Source organism: Eschrichtius robustus, chromosome 5, assembly GCF_028021215.1.
Source record: "Eschrichtius robustus isolate mEscRob2 chromosome 5, mEscRob2.pri, whole genome shotgun sequence".
Classification (NCBI taxonomy): Eukaryota; Metazoa; Chordata; class Mammalia; order Artiodactyla; family Eschrichtiidae; genus Eschrichtius; species Eschrichtius robustus.
The window spans coordinates 23,433,871-23,454,451 of NC_090828.1; the positions used below are offsets into that span (position 1 = coordinate 23,433,871).

The 20,581-nt window shown below is 35.4% G+C and overlaps 1 protein-coding gene across 1 annotated transcript in view; it reads right to left on the reverse strand.

Annotated features, from left to right (window-relative positions):
• The window catches only part of SPAG16 (sperm associated antigen 16), an 894,878-nt gene that overhangs the window by 349,923 nt on the left and 524,374 nt on the right, over positions 1–20,581 (reverse strand). Inside the window, exon 13 of the mRNA XM_068543791.1 lies at positions 13,679–13,805. Within this exon, the coding sequence (XP_068399892.1) occupies positions 13,679–13,805 (127 nt within the window). The remainder of the gene's footprint in view (positions 1–13,678; positions 13,806–20,581) is intronic.

Here is a 20,581-nt window from a genome sequence, read left to right on the forward strand (position 1 = left end):
AAAGGAATTCAAATCGGAAAAGAAGTAAAACTGTCACTGCTTGGAGATGACACGGCATTAGACATAGAGAATCCTAAAGATGCTACCAGAAAACTACTAGAAGTAATCAACGAATTTGGTAAAGTAGCAGGATACAAAATTAATGCACAGAAATCTCTTGCATTTCTATACACTAACGATGAAAAATCTGAAAGAGAAATTAAGGAAACATTTCCATTTACCATTGCAACAAAAAGAATAAAATACCTAGGAATAAGCCTACCTAAGAAGACAAAAGACCTGTATGCAGAAAACTATGACACCGACGAAAGAAATTAAAGACGATACAAACAGATGGAGAGATATACCATGTTCTGGGATTGGAAGAATCAACATTGTGAAAATGACTATACTACCCAAAGCAATCAACAGATTCAATGCAATCCCTGTCAAACTAACAGCAGCATTTTTCACAGAACTAGAACAAAAAATTTTACAATTCTTATGGAAATACACAAGGCCCCGAATAGCCAAAGCAATCTTGAGCAAGAAAAACGGAGCTGGAGGAATCAGGCTCCCAGACTTCAGACTGTACTACAAAGCTACAGTAATCAAGACAGTATGGTACTGGCACAAAAACAGAAATATAGATCAGTGGAACAGGATAGAAAACCCAGAGATAAACCCACACACATATGGTCGCCTTATCTTTGAGAAAGGAGGCAAGAATATACAGCGGAGAAAAGACAGCCTCTTCAATAAGTGGTGCTGGGAAAACTGGACAGCTACACGTAAAAGAATGAAATTAGAACACTCCCTAACACCATACACAAAAATAAACTCAAAATGGATTAAAGGCCTAAATATAAGACCAGACACTATAAAACTCTTAGAGGAAAACATAGGCAGAACACTCTATGACATATATCACAGCAAGATCCTTTCTGACCCACCTCCTAGAGAAATGGAAATAAAAACAAAAATAAACAAATGGGACTTAATGAAACTTCAAAGCTTTTGTACAGCAAAGGAAACAATAAACAAGATGAAAAGACAACTCTTAGAATGGGAGAAAATATTTGCAAACGAAGCAACTGATAAAGGATTAATCTCCAAAATATACAAGCAGCTCATGCAGCTCAAAATCACAAAAACAAACAACCCAATCCAAAACTGGGCAGAAGACCTAAATAGAAATTTCTCCAAAGAAGATATACAGATTGCCAACAAACACATGCAAGGATGCTCAACATCACTAATTATTAGAGAAAAGCAAATCAAAACTACAATGAGTTATCACCTCACGGCAGTCAGAATGGCCATCATCAAAAAATCGACAAACAATAAATGCTGGAGAGGGTGTGGAGAAAAGGGAACCCTCTTGCACTGTTGGTGGGAATGGAAATTGATACAGCCACTATGGAGAACAGTATGGAGGTTCCTTAAAAATCTAAAAATAGAACTACCATATGACCCAGCAATCCCACTACTGGGCATATACCCTGAGAAAATCATAATTCAAAAAGAGACATGTACCACAATATTCATTGCAGCACTATTTACAATAGCCAGGACATGGAAGCAACCTAAGTGTCCATCGACAGATGAATGGATAAAGAAGATGTGGCACCTATATACAATGGAATATTACTCAGCCATAAAAAGAAATGAAATTGAGTTATTTGTAGTGAGGTGGATGGACCTAGAGTCTGTCATACAGAGTGAAGTAAGTCAGAAAGAGAAAAACAAATAGTGTATGCTAACACATATATATGGAATCTAAGAAAAAAAAATGGTCCTGATGAACCTAGGGGCAGGAAAGGAAAAAAGATGCAGACGTAGAGAATGGACTTGAGGACACGGGGAGGGGAAAGGGTAAGCTGGGACGAAGTGAGAGAGTGGCATGGACATATATACACTACCAAATGTAAAATAGATAGCTAGTGGGAAGCAGCTGCATAGCATAGGGAGATCAGCTCGGTGCTTTGTGACCATCTAGAGGGGTGGGATAGGGGGCTGGGAGGGAGATATATATATATATACATATAGCTGATTGACTTTGTCATACAGCAGAAACTAACACATTGTAAAGCAAATAAACTCCAATAAAGATCTTTGAAAAAAAAAAAAAAAGATTCAGTTGGCAAAATTTGTAGAGGTCCTCCAAATACCTGGGACAAAAGCATCGCTGTTGATCTTTCTAAATCTTAGACCCACCCCTTTTAAAACTCATAAACTTTCACGCTTGAGATTGTCACAGGACACCAATGCACTTGACTTCTGCCTCTTTTGACTCACAACTGATAAAACGAGAGATATTCCAATATAACAAAGGAATAATTCTTTCTGTTAAAAATAACCTTGCTCTACTGGAACAATCTCTTCACAGTGCACTCTCAGGAGACAAAGACAGTAAGCATTACACCTTGCAACCTGGAGATCTAATCTACTAGAAAAGATACCTCCAGAAAGACTCTCTTCAACTTCATTTGAAAGGTTCCTATCAGATACTACTAAGCAACCTTTATGCCACCCAACTCTAAGGAACAGGTTTTTGGATTCATGTGACATACCTAAGGAAAGCACTGAACCCTAACTGAAACTGCACATCACTTGGTGACCTAAAAGTAAAGATTTCCTGGAAATCTGTGAAAAGCCTATGAAATTGGTAAACCTGACTCTTGATCAGCAGTGGTTTCAGAGAAAGCACTTGATCAAAAGGGAAAAATATAAAAATTTAATAACAGAAATCTCAATTAAATATAGTTGGGAGACCAGAACTGAGAGCTCTCACACCCTGTGACAAGAGCAGAGCCCAACAGGATGAAGGAAGTCTTCTCTCCTTTCCTGGAAGGGACTCAGCCTATGAAAAGCCATGGACTCTTTGTTTACTATATCCCTCCCAACTTCCTTTCCCCTTTATAAAACTGTTCTCTTTCCCTTGCTGTGCAGGGAATGCTTGCAGACCCCAAATTGTAATTCTCTGCTGATCCCAAATAAACCCATCCTTGTTGAATAAGTAACTGGCAGTATATTTGTTTTACACACACACACACACACACACACACACAGAATTGTATATTATTGGAAGAGTATAAATTATAAGATGATAAAAAATAGTGAGGCAAAGACAAAGCAGGTCTAAGTATGGTTTGTTATTGATTTTTCCAAAAAAAGTTTTCACAGCAACAAATTCTTTCTCCCCCCCCATTAAATTGTGCTTTAATATTATTTTCTATTTGCTTTCATTTTAGTTAAATTTATTGTATTATCCCTAATACTGTGAAGTAACTTTTTTATTTTTAGACTTTCTTGAGCAGTAATGAAAGCATTTAACACTATGACTTCTTCTAAGTATATTTTGATTGTTGCTCATGAATTTTATCATGAAATAAATTCCTTATTGTTATTTTAATAATTTGTTACCCTTTTTTTTTTTTTTAAATTTTTATTTATTTATTTATTTTTAATTTATGGCTATGTTGGGTCTTCGTTTCTGTGCGAGGGCTTTCTCTAGTTGTGGCAAGTGGGAGCCACTCTTCATCGCTGTGCGCGGGCCTCTCACTATCGCGGCCTCTCTTGTTGCGGAGCACAGGCTCCAGACACGCAGGCTCAGTAATTGTGGCTCACGGGCCCAGCTGCTCCGCGGCATGTGGGATCTTCCCAGACCAGGGCTCGAACTCGCGTCCCCTGCGTTAGCAGGCAGATTCTCAACCACTGAGCCACCAGGGAAGCCCAATTTGTTACTCTTTGACTCATGAGTAATTTAGGATGAAAATACATGCATACACATATTTAAGTATTGAGGATTTTTCTTTGGTTCATAGGTCTTTATAAATACTGTGGTTCATGGGTTCCTTTTTATTGTTGATTATCGTTGCTTTCTTTTTGCATTCACTCAGTATCTAACAGACCATCTTTAATCATTTTGTACAATTTGGGTTTTGAATATAAGCAACAGAAACTTAGTTTGCTAATTATATCCACACATGCAAAAAATAAAATCTAGAGAAAACTTTTATAAGATTTGGAAAAAAAAATCTAAGAACCAAAGGAAACTAAGTAACAGTAACTTTGTCAAATACTTGATAGGAAAAGTCTGGTCAGGACACTGTTTTTTGGTAGATGTGGACTCTCAACAATACTGCAACCAGAATTTCCTTCCTGATCCTCCGTCTTTGCGTTACTCCTTTCAAATTCAAAGTTCTAGATGGGCAGACCCATATGCTAATTTCCTAGAAACCACAAAATAAACAAAAACAAACACAGAAAACCCCAGAACTCCTGAGCCCTGCCTCCTACCAAGTTTCGTACATTACCGGTTTCCCCTCAAAAGAGAATATTTCTTGGATGCCAGGCAGTCATAAACAACAAATGGCCATTTCAATATTTACAGAAGATCCCATAATTTCATTTTGTTGTAGGGCTATATTTGAGACTTTTTGCCTTTAAATATAGAATACATAACTGCCACAAACTGATGTGTCTGAATTTACCTCCATTTACTAAGAATCCAGATAATTTGTGGTATGTGATGAGTAAAGGGGGATACACACAAGGCAGCTTGTCTCTTTTTGTTTTTTTCAGTATTTCCTTTATTGAATGAAAGGCTTTAGCATAATTAATGGTAAAAATGATTATATGGAGCGTTTATGATTATTCATTAGAAATGTACCTTAATTAATCGTTAATAATTTTCTGGTGCTGTAGATCTACATAGCAAGAGGTGTAGCTTTACTTTACACTGATCACAACCACACTAGGATGCCAGAAACAGTTGCCAAAAATGCTGCATTTAATTTCTAGTTTCATCAATGGTACCTTAAAATTATAATTGACATGTAGTGTTACAATGAATTAAAAGTTAAGATGATCTTGAAGTACAGCCAAGCCATCACTATTGAAGCTTTAATGGACTGAGTGTATAAAAGAATAAATACCATGTGACAAGATTATTCTTAAGTATTTTCTATATGTTGAACTGCAATTAGGGGACTACGGACAAGATAGGTCAAATGAACATTATTCGGACAGTGGAATTACAAATTGATGCAATGAATTACAGTCACTGAGTTCTTGAAAGTGACAGCAACAGACAAAACGCTGGGTGAAGCAATCTGCAATGGAATTGTTCAATTTCATTAAGCATCATTTAACTCATCAACCAAAGAGACAGAACCACAAATCATGAGAGGACTCGCCACTAGCTACCAATATAGGAAAAAATAACTGTTCGTTTTTGACTTCCAAATACATGCTCCCAGTGTTAACACTGTGATTTAATTATTTCTGTTTTAAAAAGAGAATGCTGAACTTTACAGATATTAAATATCATGCCTTACTATATACAACCAGGAAGTGACAGAACCTAGATTCAAACTCCATTCTATCTGATTTCAAAGTCTATATTTTTCTCTATACTCTATTTAAGGCAGAAAGGACTGAACGCAATGCACAGGTATTTCCTTTTGGTCAAACACATTCTACGATTAAGTTACCCTCAATATTCTTACATGATAATCCCATATCTTATTCAATTCAAATAGGGCCAAAAATTTATTTTTGCCAAGAGACCACACCTAGGTTCAACCACATCTAAAATGGTGATATCCAGGCCTCTCCTTTGGTTTTTAACTTCCACCAATTATCTATCCATATAATTTCACTGGCAATCTGAATGAAAGTAAGAAACAGTCATTTACATTATCAAAAGAAGGAATGAAAAAACATCTCTGTTTAACTTTGGAGCATATTACATGATTCTTACAAGGATACTAAACTAAGTAATTATGTTTTATCCTACGTTCGTATTTACTCTTCCCTAAGAACATACATCATGATAAAAGAGGCAAGGTTATGAAGTAGAATTAGACTTAGAAGTTTTTCATTTTATATGGAACAGTATAAAACTCAGTATCACAGACAGATGCTTACAAATGCCTTTCAATAATCAAGTTTTATTTAATATCATGTTAAAATAGAGATAGGATGTAGCGGTAAAGGGATATGGACTTTGTTGCTGGAAGGAACAGGTTTGCAATCTCAAGACCACCACTTATAGCTGTAGACCTCTGAAAAAGTTATTTAACAACTTTGATCTTCAGAGATGTTAGCTTTTTTAGCTATAATATGGTGAAAATATTCTCTAACTTGCAGTGGTGTGTGATGATTAAATATAACCATGTGTCTAAAATGCCTGACAGAGTAAATGCTAATTATTTTTATTACAGCTATTATTAAATGACCTAAGAGGAACTGAATTTAGGAATCTACCATACCTAAATTTCATACCTTCCTAGATAGTTATTTCTCTTCTAATAATATAAATACTCTAAAATTGATACAAATAACCCATTTCAGCCATGAAATAAAAATTGGGCAAGCATATGGAAAAATGTTTTTGAGAAGATTTAGCCTGTGTTATTTTTACTCAAAGGATGAGTTGTGAATATCTGGTATTTTTCCCTTGGATTGTTCCCACTAATCCTAGAATTCAACCCAATCCATACAATTCAATATATAAGACAGTGCAAAGCAGTGTCTTAACCATGACAAAAGTGAAGTGCTATCTTGTCAAGAATATTCAAGTTATCCTAAACAACTGGTTAGGGATTTTACTTATTCTTATACCTTCTTTTACCTCAACTCTACATCTTTATTGGATTCAACTTAAATAAACTGCATGAAGTATGACTTTATTTCTAACTCTTACAGAATTGAAATAATCCCATAAAACGAATCTATCCATATGTTTGTTAGGAAAACACAGTCATTACTAATCATTGTTTCCATTATTGAAATACGACTTTTTTCAAAGCCTGATAACCAGATACAAAAATCTAGTCTTCCCACTGTTGACCATTGTCATGCTACTTATATTAACTGCAAAGGATAAGAGAAAAAGAATGATGGTATTTGTGTTATGTATGCAAAGATATTATATGGTGTATACGAGATACAAAAGGAACTGCGGCATTTTATGAGGTAAATAATCTTTTGAAACCTTATAACATTAAATTGATTTATTTACTATATGATTATTTTATTATTTTTTTAAAAAATACTTATTTTTAATTTTTAGAAAACAGTGATTTTTTTTTTTTTAGATAAAATGTTTTCTTACCTAAAAAGCAAAACATCTGATTTTTGGTCTCTCCCTCCTTTCCTCCCTCCCTCCCTTCTTTCCTTCCTTCCTTCAACAACGATTGATCATCTATTATGCCAAAGGCTGTGAAAGTATAGAATAAAGCTCAGAGTTTCATGTTAGAGATATATTAGTAGGTAAACAACTATGATATATGACAGTTTCTATAAGTATATGTAAAATATATTAAGTTCTTACATGTATTAGTCAATTTTCTAAGCACTTCAATTTTCTACGCACTTTAATCCCCATTATACCCTTATGTGATAGGAACTATGACTATATTTTACAAATGAGGCAACTGAGGTTCACAGATTTCAGGCAATTATGGCCAAGGCCACAGTGCCAATAAGCAGCAGAATTTGGGTTTGAATCCAGGCACAATGGCTGTGTGCTATTACTGTGCTGTACTGTCTGACATACATGCAAGATAACATAGATTTAAGCCAAGGACTCTTTAGAAACACAACTAAGCACATTTATTTTTCAGACATAACTGCTGGTACCATGTTACTGAAACCATTAGTTATTACAAAAAAAGTCAGCAAATTGGTAAGGTTTGTCTTTTTGTGGAAAAAAAAATACCTCATTTGTCAAGTTCAACATTTTAAGTACTTTACCCCCCAAAAAGGCAAAATTCTATGTGGTATAAAATTTTCTTAGTTGCCTCTTGAGACACCTAATCCACAGGGGCAAAATGGAGAACTTTTTTTAGGGAAGGATAAGTAAATCTTTAAGAATAGAAGTAAACTCTCCATTTGAAGGGAGGAAGAGGTATTTTAGCTAGAAAAAAATAGCAAAGGAAAGGTTTTTTCGAAAGAAAAGATCATTGCACTATACTGGCTAATTTCACATGGCTAGTATATAGTGAGTTTAATAACTGATGGTAGCTGACATTTATTTAGTGAGGGAGCAGTAAGCTTTGCATAGGATTTGTGTAATATATGTAAAGGTCTTTGAATTGAGGTCTCCAAAGTAAGGTGCATCACAATATATGGAAAACAATGCAGCGAAGCTTTCTTCATGTACTGCAACATATTATTGCAGTTTGGAACACTGAGTATTTTTAAGTTGCTTAATTTTATTCAAATAGATCCTTTGATGATTAGAATCTTCACAATCTTTTAAAATAAATCAGACAGTGACCAAGAAAATGTTTCATACCCTCACAGAACTTCACTGTTACATTTAGCAAAGCATGTATTTTAAAGTTGACCTTAAAGACGAGTCATATGCTTTTTTCCCCAAAACACAAGTATTCCTAATTTCTTGACCTTTTATGTTTTGATAAGCATTTGTTAGCCATGTACTATAAAGCAAGTATTTTTGAAAATAATAATAAAGTTAATCATTCCATCAAAGTAAAGGTGACATTTTAACAGTGAACAAAAAAGGGATCATTTTAAAAAGAAACTTGCTCTATGGAGCATTTGATAACAATTGTTTGGAAGTGCTTCCCCTGCCAATATGTAAGGGCAATCACCTTTCAAAGCTATTGAGTCAAACTCTTAAAAATGTAGGAAAATAATTTTCTACTTTGTTTTAAAATAGTAGAAAACTTCTAGTTACTTTATAAAACCAACTGATCAACCTCAGGAGGGGAGAAATGCCTAGCAAATTTTAACAAAAATGCCATTGCATAACTGGATGAATTTGAAAATCCATTATCCAAATTGATAGCTACAGACCATGATGCACTTTTTTTCTTTAGAGTTTTGTGTCTTTGTGAGGGATCATTTGCACATCTGATAGTTGTTAAATCCAAGCATAGATCTGACTAATGAATCATTGAATTACACTGTTAAACAAACATTTTTGAAAATGTAAGCATATTGAATCATCTTTTCTTACTGAAATGCCATTTTAACACTATTCTGATTGCCAGTGAGAACCAACTAAAACTAGAGGCCGTAAAAGAAAAATACAGAATTGAGTCTGGAGAGTCAGCCTGCTTCCTGACTCTTGCACTGACCAATTGGCTGGTCTGAGCAACATATTTTACTCTTCTGAGCTGTTGTTTTTTCAGTTCCTAATACAGATGATAATGATGATTCCACTAAGCATTACATAGCTGTTACAGGTAAAGTGATGGCACATAGTAGGTATTCAACAAATGTTATTCACTAAATCACCTCTTGGAATAGTGAGCTTTGGCACAAGAAGCCAAAGCTATAGTTATATTGAGTTTATATCAAGCATATATCAATTACTACCTTTAATTTTAAGATAATTTCTCTTTTTGTCTGCTCCGTAGTAGACTGTGTGTACACTGAGGGCAGGGACTCTGTCACAGTCAACAGTCCAGAACCCAGGATATTGCCTGGCACAAAGATCTTCAATAAATATTACTAAGCTGAATGTGGCTGAGGAATAAAACCTGGAGAGAGAAGGTACAATCTTTGCCTCTGTTTCCACATTTGGGCTTCTGAATAATGTCAGGCTCCTTTAAGAGTTCACCAGGTAGCATCTGAGGAGAACGACAGCCTAGGCAGGGTGCAGGTTGAACTGTGGAGTCCACAATGGGTTAGCACCATACAGGACCCAAGAGTAACTTTTTTGGTGAGTTCTCAGTTTTTCACTTCATAGGAACTCAGAGCGATCAGTTACTGGATCTTTTGGCTACAGCTAAGTTGGGACAACACAGTATGCTGGACTAGAGCCTGCAGTTAGTCTAGGGAGCAAGACATGGACACCAAAGGCGGTCCAGGCCATGAACTCTGTGTGTCTGATTCATCGCAAGAGGCGAAATGTCAGCAACTCTGATCTTTGTCAGCCTAGCTCTGAACTCACAGACGTATTACTCATTCTATTCTATGTTTTACTGTACAGTGAGCACATTCTTTTTTTTCTTTTTTTCAAAAAAATTCTAAAGCCTTAATATTTTCATTGGACTTGTGAATGACTAATAATCTCGGCCTTTATTTTAAATAGGCTTCCAAATCACTGATGTATATTTGAATTTTTCATGTCGCTTTCTGAGAGGGCATTATAAGTTTTCATTAAATGTACTATATTATACATCATTTTCTGACAATATTACAATCTTCTTTTTCAATTTTAATAAAATAATTTTATTGTTTCATAACTTTGAGGAAAAATACCCTGCATGTAGTCCTATAAAACAGAGCAATTTCATGAGTTTCCAAACTGCAAGCTATTTAATAGCCTCCATTTGGTAATTACAAAGATTTATAGTCCTTTCCTTGTCTCCCACAAAACTCAGAGCCCATCTGTCCAGTTGACTTAGAGACTGACTTAGAGGTCTCCACATTCATTATCTTTGACAATAAGCTGTTAGATCAGGTTAATGATTTAAGGCTAGTGTATGTTTGGGAATGGGAGAAAGAGGTTTAAAACTAATTTATAGGAATATAATCCACTGGTCATTTTCATGTTTCATCAAAAAAAATTTTAGAAAATGTCGCAATACTAGTTGGTCACATTGAGGTGACAAAATGTTCTGCTTTTGCTTTACTATGAAGGAAGTCATTCATCTCATTTTAGGTTCAGTCTTTCAGTATCACCTGACAGTTTACCATTTATCAAGGAATTAACATAATATAAAAGTTATAAAAAAGGAGAATACCAGAATACTACAGATGTAGTTGATATTACAAGTCTAATAATACCATCCATATCAGTATGTTGTACAGTTTTTGCTATTACACAGAAAAAAACTATAGCTATCCTGGTTACTTTTTTCAACATCTCATAATATTTAACTACAAAAATACATTTATTTTTAACTTCTTCACAAATCATTGTGAAATAAAAAAGCTAATAATTTCATATTATATAAATAACATGTAACATGTACCCTTTAAAAACTATATATAAAATATGAATTTTAAAAAATCTGGCTGTTTCAAGTTTTTTTGTTTTGTTTTGTGTTTTAAAAAAAATGAGGTAGATCTGAAACAAATCACCAGAACTGCTAACACAACTTAAGTGAAATGATTCTGTTTAATTCTAGAGTTGCTGTCATATATTATTTGTAGACTTTTATAATAACGTTTAGTTAACAACTTGCATTGTCTAATTATTAATAACCTAAATTAAGTGAATTTCCCTTTGTTTCACCTGCTAATTCAATTTTATATAGATACCAATTTAAATATATATTTTTTAACATCTGGTTTGAAATACTTTAAAATTGTAATAATATTAATAATAAAAATTTTAGTTTGCCATTAAAACAAATTTGAAAAATATATGTTAATATTGATTAAAGAAATACAACCTTTTTATGGACATACATTCAATCCACATGCTATCCTGTTGTATGCTAAATGCCCTGTGCTGTGCTGAATCCCTCTTTTCTCCTGCTCCCGGACATACTGTAGGAAATAAGACCAGTATACAAGGAGTTCCCAACAAGAGGTAGGAAGGCCACCATCAATAAGCAACTCTAGGCATTTAAGGCAGACACACGAGAGGCAACTTCTCTTTGTAAGAGCAGGTTTACTTCCAAGCATTAGTGCTCCAGTTTTTCACAGGAAAGAAAATAAATAAGAGACATGTTTCCTGATAACATTCAGTTATAGCACTCTGAGAGACAGACAAAAACAAAATCTGATATCAAAAGAAAATGAGCAGAAAACTTAGGTCACTACTAAATTAATATTTTCTCTGTGGGTTTTCCTTTACCAATGGCTTTTATACACACTTCACATGTAAGTATTTAGGCTAAATGCGTTGAAAATCTTGCTTTTTCATTGATGCTCCAATTAGCAGGAGTGAATTCTGTTGCTCCAGGGTCTAAGCTATTTTAAAGCAAGGAGAAGGTTGTGGCACCTTTTTTACCCAACAACAAATCATTCTGATTTTACTCTTAATTCATGGCTGATACACTTTTCCCACAGTGCCCCTTGACTGCTGCCCCTTGACATGCTGCAACATGTGAAGTTGTGTCTAAGGTATTTGTCATTCTACCATTAGCTGTTTTTCTATAATATGTGAACCTAAGGTCTCCTTGTTCCCTATTTATCCTAAATCAATTTGTCTCAGAGGACTAAATAGGGCCTCCCATAATGAACTTGGGTCCCTGTTCATACTATCTGTATGTTCACCATCATATTCCTCTATTGATGTCAATCATGCATTGTATACAGGAAGATAAATGGGAAAAATTACAAGTTGCATTTCTTTCCTGACTCACGAACCATAAAATATGGATTTTTTTCTCTTTTTAGTATAGTCTCCTACATTATCCTCATCAAATGTTGCTAAGAACAAATAGGGAGACCCTGTTTTGCATATTTTGGCATTCCACAAATTACTAAAGTGTGTGCTCAATTAGTTGTGTTTGCTCTTTCCCGAATCTTTAATCCCTTCCTCTCCCCTACCGCTAAGTAAATAAACATGCTGTCTCCTATCTGAACAAGGGAGACCTCTATTCGATCCTACAGGCATAGACTTTTCTCCTCTTCATCTCCACAGCCAAACTCTTTGAAAGTGTAGTTCCCAAATTCCATCTCCATTTCTTCACATCTAATTCACTTCTGAAGCCACAGTAATCCAGGATTATCTAGTTTTAACACTGAAAAATCCCACAACCCAGGAAAACTCTCAGTCTTAGCTAGATAAACTGGGGCAGTTGGTCACCTTTAAACCCCTTTTCTTCCCTCCCATTATCTCCACATCCAGTCACTCTTCAAATGGTAAGAGTTAAACCCCTTATCTTGAATCCATACTTTCCTTTATATTCTCACAGTCTCCTAGTTCAAATTCTCATCTGCTCACAGCCTACTGTACAAGCCTCCTATATGAGAATGACTCCCTTAACTCTACTATCAAATTAATCTTTCTAAAAGGTTAACCTGATTATGTTACCCTGTTTGCTTAACATGCTTTAATAGATTCCTTCTGAAAACCATAAAATTTCAATCAGATACTTAATGATCTTGTCCTTGTCTATCTGTATACTCTTGCTTGTTTTTTCTTCCTCCTTCCTTAAGCTCTATTCAAACATATTATTACTCTCAGAATATGCCTTTGTAGCCTCATACTTCTATGGCTTTGTACATACACTGCTGTTTCCTGGAATCCACCTTCTCGAGATTACCTGGTATATCCTGCTTACCCTCCAAATCTCAGCTCAAGCACAGCCTCCTCTTGGGAGCCATCCACAGCCTTCTAGGCAGATAAGAGTTCTCCTTCTTGCTTTTCCCCTGCGTCTTGTATCCTCTTCCATTTTAACACATACCTCATTGCATTAAAATCTCGTTTCTCCTTCCTTTCCAAGCTACAAAGTCCTTAAGGAGAGGTGCTATGCGTTTCCCTGTCATATGTATTGTATCAGCAGAGTTTCTATCTCAATAAAAAATTGTTGCATTAATGTTTAATGAAGTAATTACATTATTTTTATAGTCCTACTTTTAGGAGACAGGGTACATAAAAGCACATAGACAAGATCTTGTAAATAGGAACTTATTACCATTCTTTTAACCTACATGCCCCTGTACAATTACTTCATAAATTGTACCTAATACCTGAAAAGTGACTAAGAGTAACTAGACCTATCAAAATTGGAAAAAGTGTTGATGATTTGCTTACCGTTCTTGCATCCCATGCAGACAGGGACTTATCTGCAGAACCTGTGAGAAGAATGTTGGAGCAAGGAAAAAACTCGATGCTGTTCACAGAGTCTGTATGTCCATACAAAGTGCATCTGCATCTTTCACTGTATAGAGAAACAATAAGAGTTAAAGCTGTAGGACTTAGCACTACATGTTTCTTATGCTGTCTATACAATGCTAACAAAGATAGTTCAAGTATCTGAGGCATAAAGTAGCTTTACAAGTGGCAAGATGTACAAAAATAACATTTTAAAAGGAGAGTTCTACAACCACCTTATATTCTAAGCACTTTATAGAATTAGCAGCATAAAATTGACTAAATTTAAATTACGTTCAATTTATAAAGTCACTTGGTAAAGTCATCTTCATACTACCTCATTTATACCTTATCATGAAATGACTACTTAAAAACTGTTCCCATCTCATAAAGGAATACACTGAGGAAGAAAACATTTCATAATATGGGAAGACCAGAGAAACTTCTTTAAGTTGCTCAGTCTCTCTTCCTCCCCCCCCAACCCCCCCCCGCCCCCGCCTCAGCTGCTTGGGCTTTATGTTAGAATCACCTGAGATACTTTCAGCAGCTACTCCACCTCAAGCCCCAGACATTCTGTTTCACTGGATCTGAGATGGAGCCTGAGCAGAAGTGTGAATTAACAAATCTAAACCCGTGGTTCTGAAAGTGTTTTACCCAGACCAGCAGCATCAGCACCCCTTGGGAACATATCAGAAATGCAAATTGGGCCTCATCCTAAACCCACTGAACCAGAAACTCTGGGGCTGGGGCCCAACAGTCTGTGTTTTACAAGCTCTCCAGTTGATTCTGATACTCACAGAAGTCTGAGACCACTGATCTAAATGATTAGAAATAACTCATAAGGAAAGACAACTGCAGCTTTGCCTTTTGCCATTTTATGAAAGGACTGTTTCTTAATGAAGCAGGATATATTCATAGAGCAGTATCACTTCTCATTTGTAATGTTTGATTGTCTTTAATTAACTTTATTTATAAACCTACTTTAAAAATAGAGAAGAAACAGGATAACTAATAATGCCGAGAACAGAGGAGTCAATATAAGTACATTTCTAATATGATAAACAGCTTGTTAAGCTCTGATCAGCTGATGGCTGTCTGGCTTGAGCCATGCCATACATGACAGTATGGTGGAGTGGGAAAAACTCTGCGATGGGAGCTGGTAGCCTGGGTTCCAGTCCTAACTTTGACAAGAACTAGCAGGGTTACCATAGAGAAGCTATTAACCTCAGTGGCAGTAGGGGCCCTTCTTGTGAGAATGAGATTACTTAATTTGATGCACTGAGAGGTCCAATCTAGCTCCGACAATCTGAGATTTTTGACCAAGGTTGTAAATGTAAAAGGCAAGGGAAGAAGTCAAATTGAGCATAACATCTAAGAACAGTTTGGAGCAAAGTTTGTTCCTCCTTACTTAAATTTTGGCTTTTTTGAGAAGTTAGAAAATATTAAGATTTATGTGGATATGTATGTAAGTTACTCAGTTTTGCCCCTTGATTGAGACTTTTCATATCAAAGTGAAGTATTATTAGTAATTAGTGTCAGGAACAAGGAAATAAAATCAATAAATTCATTAATCAAGGCCATTTTGTATTAGTTTCTTTATCTTAATATTTCTGAGACAGGCTGATAATATTTTGATCATTAAGGTTGATGAAAGGTCAATATATACCACGGCTCAAAAACCATGGCCCATGGCTGGCTGCCTATTTTCGCAAAGAATGATTTATTGGAACACATCAATTTGTTTACACATGTCTATCGCTGCTTTCCCATGACAACAGCCGAGTTGCACAGTTATGAGAGACCATATGGTTCACAAGCCTAAAATATCTAATACCTGACCCCTCAAAAATATATTTGGATATTTGTAAATATGCTCAGATTTTATTTATGACTTTTTTGAGATGTGTGCTAAAACTTACAGGATAAATTATTTCCTGTTATTTTTAAAGAAGTACTGTTTTATGTAGAAATTTTACCTGCTGTTTTCTAATGATTCTCAAAATATAAGTACAAAACATTTCTTTAAACGTTTATATTCCAAAGCCCACTATATTGACATAATCATCTTTAACTATTAGAGTAATTGCTCCAGATATAGCTCTATGACAGAGAAAAAGAGAGAGAGATTGATTTCATAGAAAAATGAAAATTATATATTATATAATGTAGTAAATTATTAAATTAAATTATATAAGAAAGTCAATAGTTTATTATTATGAAATATCATTCTCTAAAAAACATCCTCACCTTAAAAAAATATTAAGTATGTTATTTTTAGTCATATTTCATTTATAGAAAGTATAATTTAAAAAGGAAATGCTTATAACATGTTTATAATTCCTCCCATTTTTCTTTTACTCACCTACCAATTTTTTGAAATCATTTTGTTAATCTTACAATGTCAAAAATTATAACACACACATATGATCAGTAATCACAAATCCCAGTGTTGTTCAGTGCTTCCCATCCTCTTAGTGTTCAATTAATATCTATTTAAATTAATCCTCTGAACCCATACTTTTATATATTTTCTTGATTATTCAGTACTTCAAGAGCAATTCTGAATGGTTGTAATATCTTGGGACTATCAGTTCTCCTCCTCCAATGTTTGTGGAGGAATGTTTCACTGTCTCATACCAGGGGCAAAGTCTGAGGCCAGCCGAATCTCTCTTCCCTTTCCTGCCTAACTTCCTTTGTGGATGATTTGCTTTTTATACCCATAGCCCTAACAGTTCTTTTGCAAACACTGGAGTTCAGAAATTTCACCATGGCATGGCTTGATAGCAATTTCCATCTTAGACTTCTGTTATTCTAATAAATAGTTATTATTTCACTATATCTTTATGTTTTTCTCTTCCATTTATTCTGCTTGTTTTTTCTTTTTCCCCCCTTAAGAACACCCGCTATGTTTTATTTTGTCTCATTTTCCTCTACATTTAACATTTTCTCTATAATCCTTGTATCTATCTATCTATATATATATATATATATATATATATAATTTTTTTCACACCTGTTCCTTATAATTCTTAATTGTGGTTATTTGTGTGTCTGTGAAGAGGGAGCAATCAAAAACTTTTATTTAGGGGCTTCCCTGGTGGCGCAGTGGTTGAGAATCTGCCTGCCAATGCAGGGGACCCGGGTTCGAGCCCTGGTCTGGGAGGATCCCACATGCCGTGGAGCAACTGGGCCCGTGAGCCATCATTACTGAGCCTGCGCGTCTGGAGCCTGTGCTCTGCAATGAGAGAGGTCGCGATGGTGAGAGGCCCGCGCACCGCGATGAAGAGTAGCCCCCGCTTGCCGCAACTGGAGAAAGCCCTCGCACAGAAACGAAGACCCAACACAGCCATAAATTTAAAAAAAAAACAAAAAACTTTTATTTAAGTTTTTGATTTCACTTTTTTCCTGATATTTCTCAGTCTGCTTTCCATCTGCATCTATTGTCTTATAAAATCATAATAAAATGCTTTAGCTCTTTTGATGTTCTATTTTATTATGTAAAATCAAATTGAAATGTAGCATTTTGGGCTTCCCTGGTGGCACAGTGGTTAAGAATCTGCCTGCCAGTTCAGGGGACACAGGTTCGAGCCCTGGTCTGGGAAGATCCCACATGCTGTGGAGCAATTAAGCCCATGCGCCACAACTACTGAACCCACGTGCCACAACTACTGAAGCCTGTGCGCCTAGAGCCCGTGCTCCACAACAAGAGAAGCCACCGCAATGAGAAACCCGCACACCGCAACTAAGAGTAGCCCCCGCTCGCCACAACTAGAGAAAGCCCATGCTCAGCAACGAAGACCCAATGCAGCCAAAAATAAATAAAATCAAAATAAATAAATTTATAAAAAAAAGAAATACAGCATTTCTGTAATTTGACTGAAAATATAGAGGACTTTTTGTCTGAATTATTGGTAACTTTACTTACATAATTCCTTGTGCACTGTATGATCTTCAGTGGAATTTGGTTTATATTCATTTATTCTTCAATTTTTGCAATTCATCAATAATTCTGGGTTGGTTTCTTTTTATTATGACTTAACATTATATGAGACAGCTACTTGCTAAAGATTAATGGTAAAAGGAGGGAAATTAGATTTAGGTTAACTCTAATTTCTAATCAGATTTGCTATCTTCCCAAAAGACTTCTCACTGAGTGTGTTACTTGATTCCTGAAGTTCATCTTTCCTCCACTTTTATATTTTAAAGTACAGATGTAGCTTGTTGCAAAACCCCTCAAGTCACAGGCTCTATATTAACTCTAAAGGCCCCTGTCTCCCTTACCACCCTCAACCTGCCTCACCTCTGGCAGTTTCCTTGATCTCCTTTACCCAGCAGTAAAAATGTCTTGCTGGGATTTGTGCTACAATGATAAAGTAACCGGTACTGTGCCTCTCCCTCCACAACAAACAACTATAAAATGACACAAATTATATGAGGCAACTGTTTTCTGGCACTGAACTAAACACAGCACAGGATGGGAATCCTTGAGCAAACAAAAAAAATTCAAAGAGCTCCATGACCTCCCTGACTTTCTGCTTGGAAGCACTTCCCTGCTATCAAATATAGTAGTAGAACCCCAGTAGATTTGAAGTCTCACTGAGCCAAGAGGAAATGGGAATAGTTTGACCTGCTGCTGTGCCTGAAATTTGCAGTGAAGGGTATGTGAGAAAAGGGAGCTGCATGGGAAATGGCAGTAGTTTGCATGGGGATTTGCTGTGAATTGTTGGCCAAGGTCTAGATGGCATTTCTACAGAGTAAGACTCTACAAGCCCTGTGTGGCTGAGTGCTGTACAATGATATCAGAGACCAGGTACTGATGGAAGACACTGGACTTTAATCCCAACTAGAGTGGAGGGAACTCAGTAGGCACCTCAGACTTCCAGTTGTGACTACAGAAAAGCACCCACCATAGGAGTAAGGGTCAGGTTCATGAATTAAGTTCAAAATGAAAATAGACTTGTCCTTACCAAGAATAAAACTAAGCCTGAAAGGGCAAAAATGACCTGCCAATAATTAAACAGATTGCCAGAACAGAACTCACTACCTTTTGTAGGAAGACCACTTAATATAGACTCTCTACAATTTGCTATTAACAACATCCAGCATATAATTTAAAAAAATTAGTACACATGTGAAGAGGTGAAAAATGTGACCCATAATCAAGTAAAAAGCTCAGTAGTAGAAACAGACTCTAAGATGAATCAAATGTTGGTAATCAAAGACCAAGACTTCAACCATATATCATAAGTATGTTTAAGGATTTAAAGAAACAGTTATAATGGGTGTACAAATAGAGACTCTCAGACAATAAATGGAAACTATACAAAAAAGAATTGATAAGTATAACACATGAAATAAAGTTTATTGCATGAGCAAAATAGCAAGTTGGATACTGCAGAAAAAAGGATCAGTGAACTTGAATAAGATCAATAGAACATACCTAAATTGAAGAACAGAGAAAAAATATTGAAAAACCATAGATAGAGCCCCAGTCATCAGCGGGGATAATCACATGGTCTAACACAGGAATAACAGGGTTTCCGGAGGTGGCGGGTAGGTGTAGAGGAGGAGGGAAAGAGAAAAGGGTTAGAACATTTTTGAAAGAATACTGGCTAAAGTGTTCCCCAATTTGATGAGAAATACCAATGTACAGATCCAAGAAGCTCAGGAAAATCCAAGCATAATTAAGAATAGACAGAACACACCTAAGCATATCATAGTAAAACTGCTAAAAGCAAAATCTAAAACAAAAATCTGAAAGTCACAATCAATGAAAGAAACATAACATGTAGGAAACAATGATGCCAATGGCAACTGACCTCTCAACAGAAACAACAGACAGAATACAATAAAACAACATTTTTAAGGGCTGAAAATTCAATAATCCGTTAAAATATCTTCAATAATGAAGATGGAACAACTTTTCAGATAAATGAAAGCTGAGAAAATTCATCACCAGCAGATCTTTCCTATATGAATGCTGAAAAGAAGGTATTCAGACTGAATGGAAAGGACACCAGATGGAAACATCTGTATACAGAAAAGAATATCATCATCTGAAATGATAAGTATATGGGTAAATGTAAAACATCTTTTTCTAATTTTTAAAAGACATCTGGCTAAAGTAAAGATACCATCACTGTACTGGACAGTGTTTTAAGTACGTAAAAGTAAAATACAAGACAGCAAAATCACGAAGATGGGGTAAACATGGAATTACACTGTTTTAAGGTCCTTACATATTAGATGAAGTAGTACCATATTAACTCATTAGATTGTGATTAAAAATAATAAATTGTTGATTATTACAACAATATACTTTACTCTCAATAATACTGAATAAAAGAATCCAGATAAATATGTCCATGTATCATATAATTAAATTCATATGAAGTTCAAGAACAGACACTCTATGGATATAGAAACCAGACAGTGTTTGCTATGGGGAGTGGGCTTTCATCAGATGAATGGGAAATTTCCTGTGATCATAGAAATGGCCTATATCTTCATTAGTTTTAAAGGTATATACATTTGTCAAAACTCATCTAATTGAACACTTAATAAGCTGCCCATTTCACTGTATATATTACCTTGACTAAACAATTAAAAATGAATAACACTTTTCAGAATACTTTTCCTTCTGGCTTCACTCTCCTGGTATGTGGGACACAATAACTACTTAATATACATTTCTGTGAATAATTGAATATTTATAGTGATCCTATTCTCTTATCAAGTACATCTCCATGCGTGCATGTGTCAATTACATGCATCTTCATAGATGGATAAAGAATCTTTAATATTTAGAATAGCTATACCATTAACATATATATCTCTGTTTTC